General features: G+C 43.0%; 1 protein-coding gene across 2 annotated transcripts in view; it reads right to left on the reverse strand.

Annotated features, from left to right (window-relative positions):
- Positions 1 to 6,172, reverse strand: part of PTPN6 (protein tyrosine phosphatase non-receptor type 6) — a 135,258-nt gene extending 129,086 nt beyond the window's left edge. For both annotated transcript variants that reach the window (XM_089662932.1, XM_089662931.1), the window contains exon 1: positions 5,739 to 6,172. In XM_089662932.1, coding sequence (XP_089519058.1) covers positions 5,739 to 5,746 — 8 coding nt within the window. In that variant the 5' untranslated portion in view covers positions 5,747 to 6,172. The remainder of the gene's footprint in view (positions 1 to 5,738) is intronic.
- Positions 6,173 to 14,053: the final 7,881 nt, after the last annotated feature.

Consider the following 14,053-nt stretch of genomic DNA (forward strand, 5'->3'; position numbering starts at 1 on the left):
ATTTTGGCATTGCAGAAGGTGAGTATATGGCACAAAATAGCTAAAATTACTAACAAAATGTAAACTTTTTTTTTTGCCAAATTCTAAATAAAGCTTATAGTTTTCAGCGGCTTCGAGTGGTTATCGTCTTCTAAATGTTTTCCAACATGGAGCATGAAATGTTTCACTGACAGTCACATTAATCACTTAACTTACTTAGAAAGCCTCAAACATTACATATTGTTATTCAAGCAGAGGCCCTAGAGAATAAAATGGCGAGCGTTGCAATTTTTTATGTCACGCGGTCTTTGCACAGCAGTTTTTCAAATGCATTTTTTGGGAAAAAATACACTTTAATGAATTTTAATGCACAAAAACACAATTAATACCCAATTCTTTGGTAAAATATAAAAGATTATATTACGACAAGCACATAGATACCAAACATGTCACGCTTTAAAATTAAATAAAATTTAAAAGCCCTTACAGGTTACCACTTTAGAGGTCTGATGCTAAAATTATTGTTCTTGATCTGACATTCGTGGCGATACCACACATATGTGGTGCGATCGCTGTTTACGTACTGACGTGGGACCAACGCATGCATTCTCGGTGAGGCTCTTTAAAAATGTTGATTTTGTTTATTTCTTTTTTTCTAATTATTATTTTTACACTGTCCCTTTAATTTTTTTTTTCTAATCCCTTTTATTGTTATCACAAGGAATGTAAACATTCCTTGTGATAGCATGAGCAATGACAGGTACTCTTTACTGAGAGATTTGGGGTCTATTAAACCCCAGATCTCTCTTCTGTTCTTAAAAGCTTCGGATCATACGATGCTTTTTTCAAACCAGTAATGGCTTGTTGACAACTGTCGAAACTGAAAGTGCCAAAATACTTGTTGCTTCTGGTTTCCTAGACCATAGAGATGATTGGGGCCATTCTGGTCCCCAATCAGCTCTATGGTCATTCGGCTACTGGGTTTCCCATTTGGACGGGAGAGCACAGAAAGGCAGCAGAAGAGGTACGACCCTTACTGCCACTTTTAAAATAAATCCAGCGGTTAATTAGCCATTAGGACTAATTTTACAATAAAGCTCACCGCCAGCTGTAAAAAAAGATACCAGGATGATGCCTGCAGCTGCATATATATGACCTCTGAAAGTTGGGTGACGTACGGGTATGTTAAGTAGTTAATTGTCACTGACTGATATGGGACAACTTGCATGCCGAAAATAAACTCTGACCACAAATGTAAAGGGTGAATTCTACACTGCCCAGCAATGTAAGGGGTCACTTCTACCAGAATCACCAATGTAAGAGGTCATTTCTACACTGACCACCAATGTAAGGTATCACTTATACACTGAACACCAATGTGAGGGATCATTTCTACACTCACCATTAATGTAAGGGGACACTTCTACAATGACCATCACTGTAAAAGATGACTTCAATGATCACCAATGTAAGGGGTCACTTCTACACTGACCACCAATATAAGGGGTCACTTCTACACTGACCACCAAAGTAATGGTTTACATCTACATTGACCACCAACGTAAGGGGTTATTTGTACTCTGACCATCAATGACGACGTGCGGGTGCACGAAACGCGTAAGGAAGAGCCAGTAACACCATGACGTCACGCCGCTGGAGCAACGTGGAGCTCCGGCGGCCATCTTTAAACTTGGATGGGAGTTTTTGGTTTCACAGCTATCCTAACCTCCAGAGAGGGAGCCTCCATTAGACCTAGAGGATTGCACTTACCTATCCCACCAAAGGGAACTCTGGAGTACCCTGATAGCAACCAGCTTACACCTTGGCACCCATCCACCCACAGAGGAGAGGCAATAGAGCTTATACACCTATTTGCACATTCACCTTCTCCAGGAAGACGCAGGAGTAATTAGCACCTTGGTCACCTGATTAACTTATTTACGATTTATTATGATCAATGAATCTTGTTTTTATTTTATGTTTATCATTAGACACTATTTATATTTATACCTCTCTTAGTGCCGCACATCAATTTTATATTATTCATTTCAGGGTTATTTTGGTTACCTTGTGCTTGGCTGCTTTCACTTTTAAAGTGTATTTGTGCGCTCACATTTACCTATTTTTACAATGGTTCACATCTACATTGACCACCAATGTAAGGGGTTATTTGTACTCTGACCATCAATGTAAGGAGGCACTTCTACACCAACCACCAATGTAAGGGGTCACTTCTACACTGACCACCAAAGTAATGGTTTACATCTACATTGACCACCAACATAAGGGGTTATTTGTACTCTGACCATCAATGTAAGGAGGCACGTCTACACCAACCACCAATGTAAGGGGTCACTTCTTCACTGTCCACCAAAGTAATGGTTCACATCTACATTGTCCACCAACATAAGGGGCTATTTGTACTCTGACCATCAATGTAAGGAGGCACGTCTACACCAACCACCAATGTAAGGGGTCGCTTCTACACTGACCACCAAGGTAATGGCTCACATCTACATTGACCACCAACGTAAGGGGTTATTTGTACTCTGACCATCAATGTAAAGAGGCACGTCTACACCAACCACCAATGTAAGGGATCACTTCTACACTGACCACCAATGTAAGGGGTCACTTCTACTCTGACCACCAAAGTAATGGTTCACATCTACATTGACCACCAACGTAAGGGGTTATTTGTACTCTGACTATCAATGTAAGGAAGTACGTCTACACCAACCACCAATGTAAGGGGTCACTTCTACACTGATCACGAATGTAAGGAGTCCCAACAATGTACAATGCCTATGTTTCTTTGACTATTATTTTTATTTGCTTTATTTCACGATTATAAATAACCCCCATTCATTATTATTTTATATAAAAGTCTCTACAACATTCTGATCATGCTAATGTGCCATGAGATGTAGTCAGTGGTGTATTTAGGTTTTGTGCTGCCCTAGGCATCACAAAAATTGGCACCTCCCCCATAGAGAGAGCCTGACATTGATCAACAACACCCCTGATTCCCACCCGAGAGAGTCTTCCACTACCACTGCCCCCCATACACCAGCCGCCATCCCCCATGGCGAGAGAGAGAAAGACACTCACCTTCACAGCTCCGGACATCACCGGGAACGAGAGTCGGGCTGTGCATACATCGTCATGAAACCCGCAACCTCTCTCGGAACCCACCATGCCACGTGTGTCCCTTCTTCTGAGGGGCAGTGCTGCCCCCCCCCCGCAAAATGCCGCCCAAGGCAAATGCCTTGTTTGCCTTGTGGTAAATACACCCATGAATGTAGGTCTAATCATTTTAGAAAGGGTTCTCTGAAAACTATTTCAACAGTTCCTCCATGGTAAGAAGGTTGAGAATGGCTGCTCTAGATGTACTGCTAAATGAATGAATGCTGACTCCGAATATTCACCAAACAGCTCTAGATGTAGGAGCACATCTTCATCTCCAGGCATAGTAGTAAAGTCCTCAGTAATGTTGCAGAAGGTTACAACAAATGGAGTTTGCCACCAACCAGGGTTAAGATGCTTCTGTGAATTAATTGTTGAAGGTTCAAGAAGATATATTTGCCCCACTAATAAACTGTATTTTATATGGTGCCTTTAAACGTTTCAAACGCTTAAATGCAGTTGTATGAAGGACAGTTAGTGGGTCAAAATCCACCTGAAGATGTAAGGCTGTAAGATAGATACTTCAATGCCCTTTTCTGAACATGCCCACATCCTAAGCATTAAATTGTCTTTCAGACCTTTGTATAGTCCACAAGAAGATTTACTTTCTCTATCAGCTTATCCCTAAAGTCGGTCATAGACGGTAGTTCAGTGGGAACTGGCCAAATTTTGATCCATCTATGGGCAGGCTGGTTGTATTGATCCATCTATGGGCAGGCTGGTTGTATTGACGTCGATCTATCGATCAACTTCACTACAACCAACCTGTCTTTTTTTTTTTGCCGCTGGTTAGCCGGCAGCAGTGATCATTGTATCAGTTGTTCTCTTTGGTATCACTTGACCCTCCCTTTTAAATTGTAAGCTCTCATGAACAGGGCCCTCTGATTCCTCTTGTATTGAATTGTATTGTAACTCTACTATCTCCCTCCATCTTGTAATGCGCTGCGCTAACTTTTGGTACAATATAAATAATGTATAAATATAATAAAATAATATTAATAATAAAAGATACTAAACTATATGAGATTTTTATGGTTGCAACCAATTTGTGTTTTGTTTATGTTTTTTTCACTAACACAGTAAACCAGAATTCAACGGGATGTCATTCTACGAGACAATGAAAAACAAAAAATGTTTTTTAACATTATTGCTACCTACACTGCTAACATGCATAAAAAAATTGGCTAGAAGGTGAACAAAAAAGCCAGATCCACTGAAAAAATAGCATTGTCTTCTCAAAAAACTATTCACAATTTTTATTGGATTATTATAGCTAATAATCATTCTAACATACCAAGAGTTGTAATGATTTTCATATTGGGATTCCCTGAGACCCGATAATGATTTAAAGGGTTCCTCTGGGGTAGAGAGGTTTGGAAAAAGTTTGTTAAGCCGTGCGATGAAGTGTATATCTTACGGCCGCACATCTTCGCGTGAATTTTCACCCACCAAATGTCCTATATACAATACATCTACATTAGAGGGGCAAATGTATAATAATTTTCATATTGAGGTTCCCTGAGACCTGATCATGATTTCAAGGGTTCCTCCAGGGTAGAAAGGTTGGGAAACGCTACGTTAAGCAGGGCGATAAAGGGTCTACCTTACACCCCCACATCTTCATGTGGATTTTTACTCACCAATTGTCCTATATACATCGACATTAGAAGGGGGCAAATATATACGTTTTATGCTGAGGTTCCCTGAGACCTGATGATGATTTCAAGGGTTCCTCCAGTGCATAAGTTGGGAAAGGCTGAGTTAAGCAGAGTGATGAAGTGTCCACCTTATGGCCCCACATCTTCATGTGGATTTTCACCCACCAACTGTTCTATATACATCTACATTAGAGGGGCAAATATTTAATTATTTTTATGTTGAGGTTCCCTGAGGCCTGATAACGATTTCAAGGGTTCCTGCATGGTAGAAAGGTTGGGAAAGGCTGCGTTAAGCAGGGCGATGAAGTGTCCACCTTACAATCCTACATCTTCACATGGATTTTTACCCACCAATTGTCCTATATACAGCTATATTAGAGGGACAAATATATAATACTTTTTCTGTTGAAGTTCTCAGAGACCTGATAATGATTTCAAGGGTTCCTCCATGGTAGAAAGTTTGGGAAAGGCTGCGTTAAGCAGGGCGATGAAGCGTCCACCTTACAGCCCCACAACTTCACATGGATTTTTACCCACCAATTGTCCTATATACATCTACACTAGAGGGGAAAATATATAATAATTTTTCTGTTGAGGTTCTCTGAGACCTGATAATGATTTCAAGATTTGCTCCAGGGTATAAAGATTTGGAAAGGCTGCATTAAGCAGAGCGATGAAGTGTCCAGCTTACAGCTCCACATTTCCACATGGATTTTCACCCACCAGCTGTCTAATATCTACATTAGAGGGGCAAATATATCTTCCTGAGTGATAACTCCAGGTCTACTCTGCAGAAACTCTGAATCAGAAATACCCTCAGGGGTACCCATGACTGTACTGCTGGTTTAAAATCTTTGCAGTAGTCGGAATGAATATGGCAAAGTGATTACATTCCCAGCTTTCGCTTTTCCTCACCTGACCATCCTTGACGCACTTCTCTCCTGTCCACCCGGGGAAGCGTCGCTGCTACACGGACAACAAACTCTTCTATCCTCTTCCTCTTTCTGTGTTTTCTGGTATTACTCGGCCACAATTCCCAGGAGATCCTCAGTCCCGGGGCACGGTGCTAACCTGGAGAGCTTTGCCTGTCTTTCCGCTGTCAATGACCTAACCTGTTGAAGGACCTTTCCAACGATCTCATGTCACCAGAGCTCTCTCATGGTGAGGTCGGTTGCAGCCTCTCTCTCTTTCTCTCTCTCTCTGTCTTTAAACAGGAAGCCTCTGCTTTCACAGCTTCCACTTCTCTTTTTGCCCGTTCACCTCAGACACATTGTGTAATCACTCAGCAGCTTAAACAGCTGCACGAAGCACAACAAACACCACAGTGTCAACCAGAACAGCAAGCCAGAGGCAGGCCGAGAGGGTGCAAGGTGCACGGAGAGGTTCTAGAGAGAGTGCAAGGTGCAAGTGGAAAAAAAGAACAGGAAATACAGGCAGAGGGAGACTGGACAGGGATCTGGTATCCCAGGTAAAGGAAGTTTAGCTATACAACACAGAGGTAACTAGGTATGAAATCCTTCTCCGCCCAACGGCAGTATGATAGGGGAGGAGGAGAAGTCAACAGGAGCAGAGAAAGGCTCACCAGGAAAATTTAACAGCAATTGGACTGGAGGAGATGGAAAGATAAAGTCACCTGTGGAAGAGCTGCTAATGCCTTTATAACGATCAGCTGTATGCAATAAAAAACAACAAAGCGTTCCAAGAAGTCTCCAAGAAGATGTAAACCCACCAAAATCCTATATAATCGTAAAGCAATTTTTGTTTTTCAAATTTTCGCACATGTTGAAGTCTGCATTTTTTGGCTACAAAATTATTTAAAACCCCCGAAACATGAAACATTTTTCTGAAAGCAGTGGCCCTGAAGATGGCACTTAAATCTGCTATCTCACATGATCTTTGCGTAGGGGCTCATGTACACTGCAGCTCATAAACTCACGTTTAGGAGCTTTTCTGCATTTTTTTCAGCAGCCCCTGAACTCTCCCTAATGTTTTCCTATGTGTCCATGTACACATCTTCGTTTACAGTCGTTTTTTTGAACGCAGAAAACTTGTGTTCAGCAGTCGATTTTTATCAGTGCTTCAAACGCAAAACGCTTGTAAACACGGCCAAATGCGTCTAAACGCGGCAAATCGTGTTTGCGTCAGAATTTTTTTTATAACTCTTCCAGTTCTCGATGGTGTCCAGAGCCTTTTTTCATCAAGAACAATGCATGGAAAGTGTTTTCAAGGTACTCAGATGGACAAAACACTGAACACAGGATGTTCCTACCAAGCTCCTCACACATTGCAATGACCAATTCACACCTGAGACCTCTCCCATCCTTGGAAAACAAAAGATATGTTAATGACCAATTCATGACTCAGACCTCTCCCACCCTTGGAAACAAAAGATATGTTAATGACCAATTCACACCTCAGACCTCTCCCACCCTTGGAAACAAAAGATATGTTAATGACCATTCACACCTCAAATTCCTAATGAAGACCCCCCTGCTGGGTGGCCTTCCTGACTCCCTCCACCAGCCACCTTTCCCACCCTTGGAAACAAAAGAAATGTTAATGAGCAACGCACACCTAAGCTAATCTCAACACATACTGCTGTCTCTGCTTCTACTCTCTGTATTTCTCTGAAACAGTCTGAAATAGTTAATAATTTACCACTTTTCAGTGCATTCTGGGCATTTGGGTTCTCCTGTGCTTATCTATAAAAAACATTTCTAAACACAAACGCGGCTAAACACACTTTTTTAACCTACGTTTTCCAGCAGTCAGTTTCCATCATTCAGAAGTGTCCCGTGTACATGGGGCCTTACTGTTTATCAAATCTATATTTTCAGTAAAAAAAAAAGTTTTAGCGCACACAAACACAATTTCATTACCATTTTTGTACAAAATAAAAGATGAGGTTTTGTTGAGTAGAAACCAAACATGTCCAACTGCGTGCGCCCGGGAGACAGAGAAAAATGACAGCACCCACAAAGACCAATCGTCGACACTTTAACCACGTGCCCTCCGGAAGATTTCCTGACCAGGCCATTTTTACGATACGGCACTGCGCTACTTTAAGGCTAGGTTTACAACTGTGCGGGTGGTGCGGCTGCGGATCCGCACAAAAATCCGTGCAGCCGCACCACCTGCACAGAAGAATGCGGACCCACAGGCGGGTGCCATTAATTCTAATGGAACACCACCTGCACTGGAAATCGTAACCATACTGGGAACTGAGGTTCCCGTGCGGGCTGCGGTTTCCAAAGAAGTGCAGGGACTTCTTCTCTGCGTGTCCCGGGGCACGGGAGTCCATTCAAATGAATGGGCTCTCGTGCCCGCGCAAAACGCGGCCCGCACGGCCGCATATATGTGAACCAGGGCTAACTGACAATTGTGAGGTCATGCAACACTGTACACACATGAAATTTATATAATTTTTATTCACACAAATAGAACTTTCTTTTGATTGTATTTGATCCCCGTTTTTAAATTTTTGTGCGAAACTAAAAATAAAACAAAAACAAACAAAAAAAAATTTTTTACTTTTTGCTATAGAACATACCCAATAAAAAAAAAATTCTTCATAAATTTAGACCAAAATGTATCCTGCTACATGTTACACAGTTAGTCTGGCTGAAAAAAGACAAAAGTCCATCCAGTTCAACCATAGAAAAAAAAAGTTATAATCCTGACCTATACCCACAGGTGATCCAGGCAAAAAAACCCCCAGCAAAGTACAATCCAATTTGCTCCTACAGGGGAAAACAATTCCTTCCTGATCCCCCGAGAAGCAAACAGATATCTTTGGTTAAAAAAAAAAAAAAAAAAAGTCCTAAAAAAGTGTATATTGATTGCTTTGCGTGAAATTTATAGTATCTACAAATGGTGGTGTATATACTGGAATTTTTATTCATTTTTTTTCTTACCACTAGTAATGGTGGCAATCAGCAACTTATAGCGGGACTGCGATAATACGATGGGCATTCTGACACTAATGAAGGCCATACCATGGTTGGAATTCCAAACGACTTTTCGTCCGAAAATCGAAAACGTTATTCGCTTGGTAATCCGATGGTGCCATCAATGATTTCGAAAATCGGCCGACCGAGTCATAGAGTTCACCCCATATAGCAGGTGAAACTTCTGTTCCTTCCAGGTTACGGCTTATGCGCATATTCTTTTCAGAAAAACGATCGTACGATTTGACCATCATTGAGTCGAAAATCAGTAGTTTTTCACGAATTTTCCAACACGCCCGATTACCGAAAAGGGAGGAACCACGAAAATCGGCCGGTGCCATTGACCCCACTAACAGAGCGAAAATCGGCCAACTATTCTTAGGTTCGATTTGTGGAGGAAAAATAGGTTGAATTTTGACCCATGTATGGCATTACTGACACTGGGTGGAAACAGACTAACTGCCACTGACCTCTCCAGTGGCACTAATACAGTGATCAGTGCTAATAAAATCACTGACACTGTACTAATGACACTGGGCAGGAAAGGGTTAGCATCTGGGCCAATCAAAGGGTTAACTGTGTTAGGGCATGATTACACTGTGTACTGTGTGCTGGTTTACTAGGGGACTTGCTGGCTTTTATCTCCCTGCTTTGTATAGAGATAAAAGGCAGCACATCCCCGCTGACAGGTGAGAGATCTGTGTTGTTTACACACATTCAGTCAATGTGCTCTTTGGCAGATTGTAACCTCTTCAGCACACGTCTTTTTCCCAACAGTGGGACTTTGCGGGGACTTCTTGCAGATAGCTTGGCTTCACATCGGCGTCTTCTAATTGTAACAGTCCTCACAGGGAACGTCACACCTTCTTTCATCTTCCTGGAGCTGATTGTTGGCTGAGTCCTCACAGGGAACGTCACACCTTCTTTCATCTTCCTGGAGCTGATTGTTGGCTGAGTCCGCCCCATTTTGACTATTCTTCTATCCATTCCAATGGTAGTTTTTCACTTTCTTCCACGTCTTTCAGGTTTTGGTTGCCATTTTAAAGCATTTGCGATCATTTTAGCTGAGCAGCCGATCATTTTCTGCACTTCTTTATATGTTTTCTCCTCTCCAATCAACTTTTTAATCAAGGTACGCTGTTCTTCTGAACAATGTCTGGAACGACCCATTTTCCTCAGAATTTCAGAGAGAAATGCACTGTAACCAGCATGTCCAACATTTGCTGCCTTCCTTCCTTAAATAAGGGCAATAATTGCCACCTGTTTCTCATAGAATGAATGACCTCACTAATAGAACTCCACACTGCTATTATTTTGAACACGCCCCTTTCAATGAGTGATTCAATGACACAGAATCAGCAGCATGCATGTCATGACTGTTGGGTCTGTTGGATTTCTATGACTCTACTACACCTGCTAGGAAATTATTTGCCATGTAGAAATATCATTTCTACCAAAAACAGTGATTGATCCGGTTAGTGATGTCTGACTGCTATTATTTTGAACACAACTATATATATATATATATATATATATATACATGTAATTTTTTTTAAACCTTTCATTAAACTTTTTTCTGTACAAAAGCACAGCAAAATAGCTTTACATAATCATATATATATATATATATATATATATATATACTGTATATATATATATATAATTATTTTATTAAACTTTTTTCTTTACAAGAGCACAGCAAAATAGCTTTACATAAATTTTTTTTATATACCGTATATATATATTAATTCTTTTATTAAACTTTTTTCTTTACAAAAGCACAGCAAAACAGCTTTACATACTCTTTTTATATATACAGTATATTTATATTAAATCTTTTCTTAAACTTTTTTCTTTACAAAAGCACAGCAAAATAGCTTTACATAATCTTTTACTTGTAAATATTTTAAAATGCATCATTTTTGGCAGTGCGCTGCAAGACACATTAGTATGCAGAGTATGTGTATCAGCAACGTGCGTTGGGGTACCATTCAGAATCAATGGCACCACATTGCACCAGTGCCAGTAATGCGTGTTGCGGTAACGTGTGCTGTAAAGCCTTCCAGGTCAGTAACTTCTTCCTAAGTAAGAGGATGTGAATCAGCACGCATATTACGATGGCAGCTCCCATATCTCTCCAATCAGGTTAACTTTAAAATAGAAATACAGACAAAACACATTTTTCAACTAAAATATTTTAAGGAACTTAATAAGGTCCTAAAATATCCTTTTTTGGTGAGTGAACATGCACTAAGACAAGCAACAGATTTCACACCCTCACCACAAATGTTTTCATGTAGACTGTAGAGCTGAGGAGAGGAGGCGTGCCTGACCAGGTCTGTTAGATCACAGAGTGCTCTGGGCAGCATGGTCACCCTCTACTGGACTGAACCTTGGGAGCCTATACAATTCTACGCTTGTGTGTTAGAAGGGCCATTGACACAAGATATGGCAGATGTGCTCATTAAATTCCTATGGGCCCTCAAGGCACATCTCTGAGCCAGTAACATACCTGAACCTTTTTTGCCCCAACACATCCCATTGAAGGCCATGTATTTTATGATGTATGGGGTGTGGTCTGTTGAGGGTAAGGGGTGTTGTTTAGTCCTTTGATGCTCGTTTGGGGACCTTAAGAAATGAACGGGAGTTCCCCAAACATATCGATGTGTATATTTAATGTGCGGCAACATCCACTGAAGCTCACCTGGTAATCTGGGCTTCCATTGTTCTTCCCTCTACGCCAGCGGTTCTCAACCTGTGGGTCGCGACCCCTTTGGGGGTCGAACAACGCTTTCACAGGGGTCTCCTAAGACCATCGGAAAACACATATTTCCGATGGTCTTAGGAACCGAAACACCGCTCCTCTATCAGTCTCCAGGCGGGTCTGCCCACATGCAGATAAGTCCACATTTCCCTGGACCGTGATGTGTGCGCGGGATGACATGCCGCCCCTGTCATCTGGCCACATCCCACAGCACTCAACAGCTCCGCCTCCTCGCCAGTGATTGGCCGCCGGAACTGGAGCTCAGGAGAGGCACACAGGCGGCCAATCACCGGCGAGGAGGTGGAGCTTGAAGAGGAGGAGCCGAGCAGCAGCGCGAAGAGCAAAGAAGATCGAGCGAGGGAGCGGCCGGAGAAGGAAGACAGCTGACAGGTAAGCGTCTGTAGCGTGCAGATGATGCTGCTGCAACCAGGTATGCTGGCTGTAGATGGGAGAGGGAGGGAGCGAGCCCAGGCTGGAGCAGGAGTCAGCAAGGTAAGTATCATTGGTGTCAGTGGGAGGAATAGTGCCCCATCATTGGTGTCATTAATACCAATGATGGGGCACTATTCCTCCCACTGACACCAATGATGGGGCACTGTTTCCTCCCCCCCCCCACTGACACCAACGATGGGGAACTATTCCTCCCCCCACTGACACCAACAATGGGGCACTGTTCCTCCCCCCACTGACACCAACGATGGGGCACTATCCCCCCCCACTGACACCAATGATGGGGCACAATTCCCCCCCACACTAGTATAAATGATGGGGCACTATTCCCCCCCCCCACTGACACCAATGATGGGGCACTATTCCTCCCACACTGACACCAACGATGGGACACTATTCCTCCCACTGATACCAACGATGGGACACTATTCCTCCCACTGACACCAATGATGGGGCACTATTCCTCCCCACACTAGTATAAATGATGGGGCACTATTCCCCCCCCCCACTGACACCAATGATGGGGCACTATTCCTCCCACACTGACACCAACGATGGGACACTATTCCTCCCACTGATACCAACGATGGGACACTATTCCTCCCACTGACACCAATGATGGGGCACTATTCCTCCCACTGATACCAATGATGGGGCACTATTCCTCCCACTGATACCAACGATCGGACACTATTCCTCCCACTGATACCAATGATGGGGCACTATTCCTCCCACTGACACCAATGATGGGGCACTATTCCTCCCACTGACACCAATGATGGGACACTATTCCTCCCACTGATACCAATGATGGGGCACTATTCCTCCCACTGACACCAATGATGGGGCACTATTCCTCCCACTGACACCAATGATGGGACACTATTCCTCCCACTGACACCAATGATGGGACACTATTCCTCCCACTGATACCAACGATGGGACACTATTCCTCCCACTGATACCAATGATGGGGCACTATTCCTCCCACTGACATCAGTGATGTGGCACTACTCCTCTCACTGACACCAATGATGTGGCACTATTCCTCCCACTGCAAAATTACAGTTATGAAGTAGCAACGAAAATAATTTTATGGTTGGGGGTCACCACAACATGAGGAACTGTATTAGGAAGGTTGAGAACCACTGCTCTACGCTAATACAGTTACTTGTATTGACTCCACATATTATTATTATTATTATTATACAGGATTTATATGGCGCCAACAGTTTGCTCAGCGCTGTACAATATAAGGGAGACAGTACAATTATAATACATTTCAGTACAGAAGGAATAGGAGGGCCTTGCTCATAGAGCTTACAATCTAAAGGAAGGGGTGGTGATACAAAAGGTGATAGCTGCGGGGGATGATCTGGTGGAGGTGACTCAAATACAGTTCTTAGGTGGAGGTGGGGTAGGCTTCCCTGAATAAGTGAGTTTTCAAAGATCACCTAAAGGCAGACAGGGTGGGAGCTGACCAACCAAACTGTGGTAGGGAGTTCCAAAGGTTGGAAGAGGCTCTGGAGAAGCCCTGGAGGTGAGCGTGGGAGGAGGTGATGAGGGAGCTAGAGAGGAAGATGTCTTTGGAGGAGCAGAGTGGGCGATATCCAGCGCTGTGCACAAGAGCTTTGGCTGTCCCAGGTCTCTCTCTCTCCATTGGCTGGGATATAGCAGCGGGAGCCATTGGCTCCAAGTCTGTCAGTCACAGCCAGTGAGCCAATGAGGAGATAGTGGGGGACTGGGACAATCCACGGCTCTATGTGTCTTATGGATGTATAGAATGGGGATCAGGAGTGAACATGTACCAGTGCACTCATAACAAGTGACTTGCTATTGGGGGCACTGATCAAGGGGGAGCAGCCAAGAGCGCCGGTGGGGGACCCGAAAAGAAGAGGCCTGGGGCTGCTCTGTGCAAGACCATCATACAGAGCAGGTAATTTATTAAAAAAAAAAAAAACACCTTTATATTGCTTTTAAATCCAACTCCAGTGTAGCCAACCAGCCCCAGCAGAAGGGATGAAATGGTTTTCCCATCTGCATGGGCCTGACTACTCTCTCATTTGTAC

This window comes from Staurois parvus, unplaced genomic scaffold (genome assembly GCF_062004578.1).
Source record: "Staurois parvus isolate SC_StPar_1 unplaced genomic scaffold, SC_StPar_1.0 ptg001590l, whole genome shotgun sequence".
Classification (NCBI taxonomy): Eukaryota; Metazoa; Chordata; class Amphibia; order Anura; family Ranidae; genus Staurois; species Staurois parvus.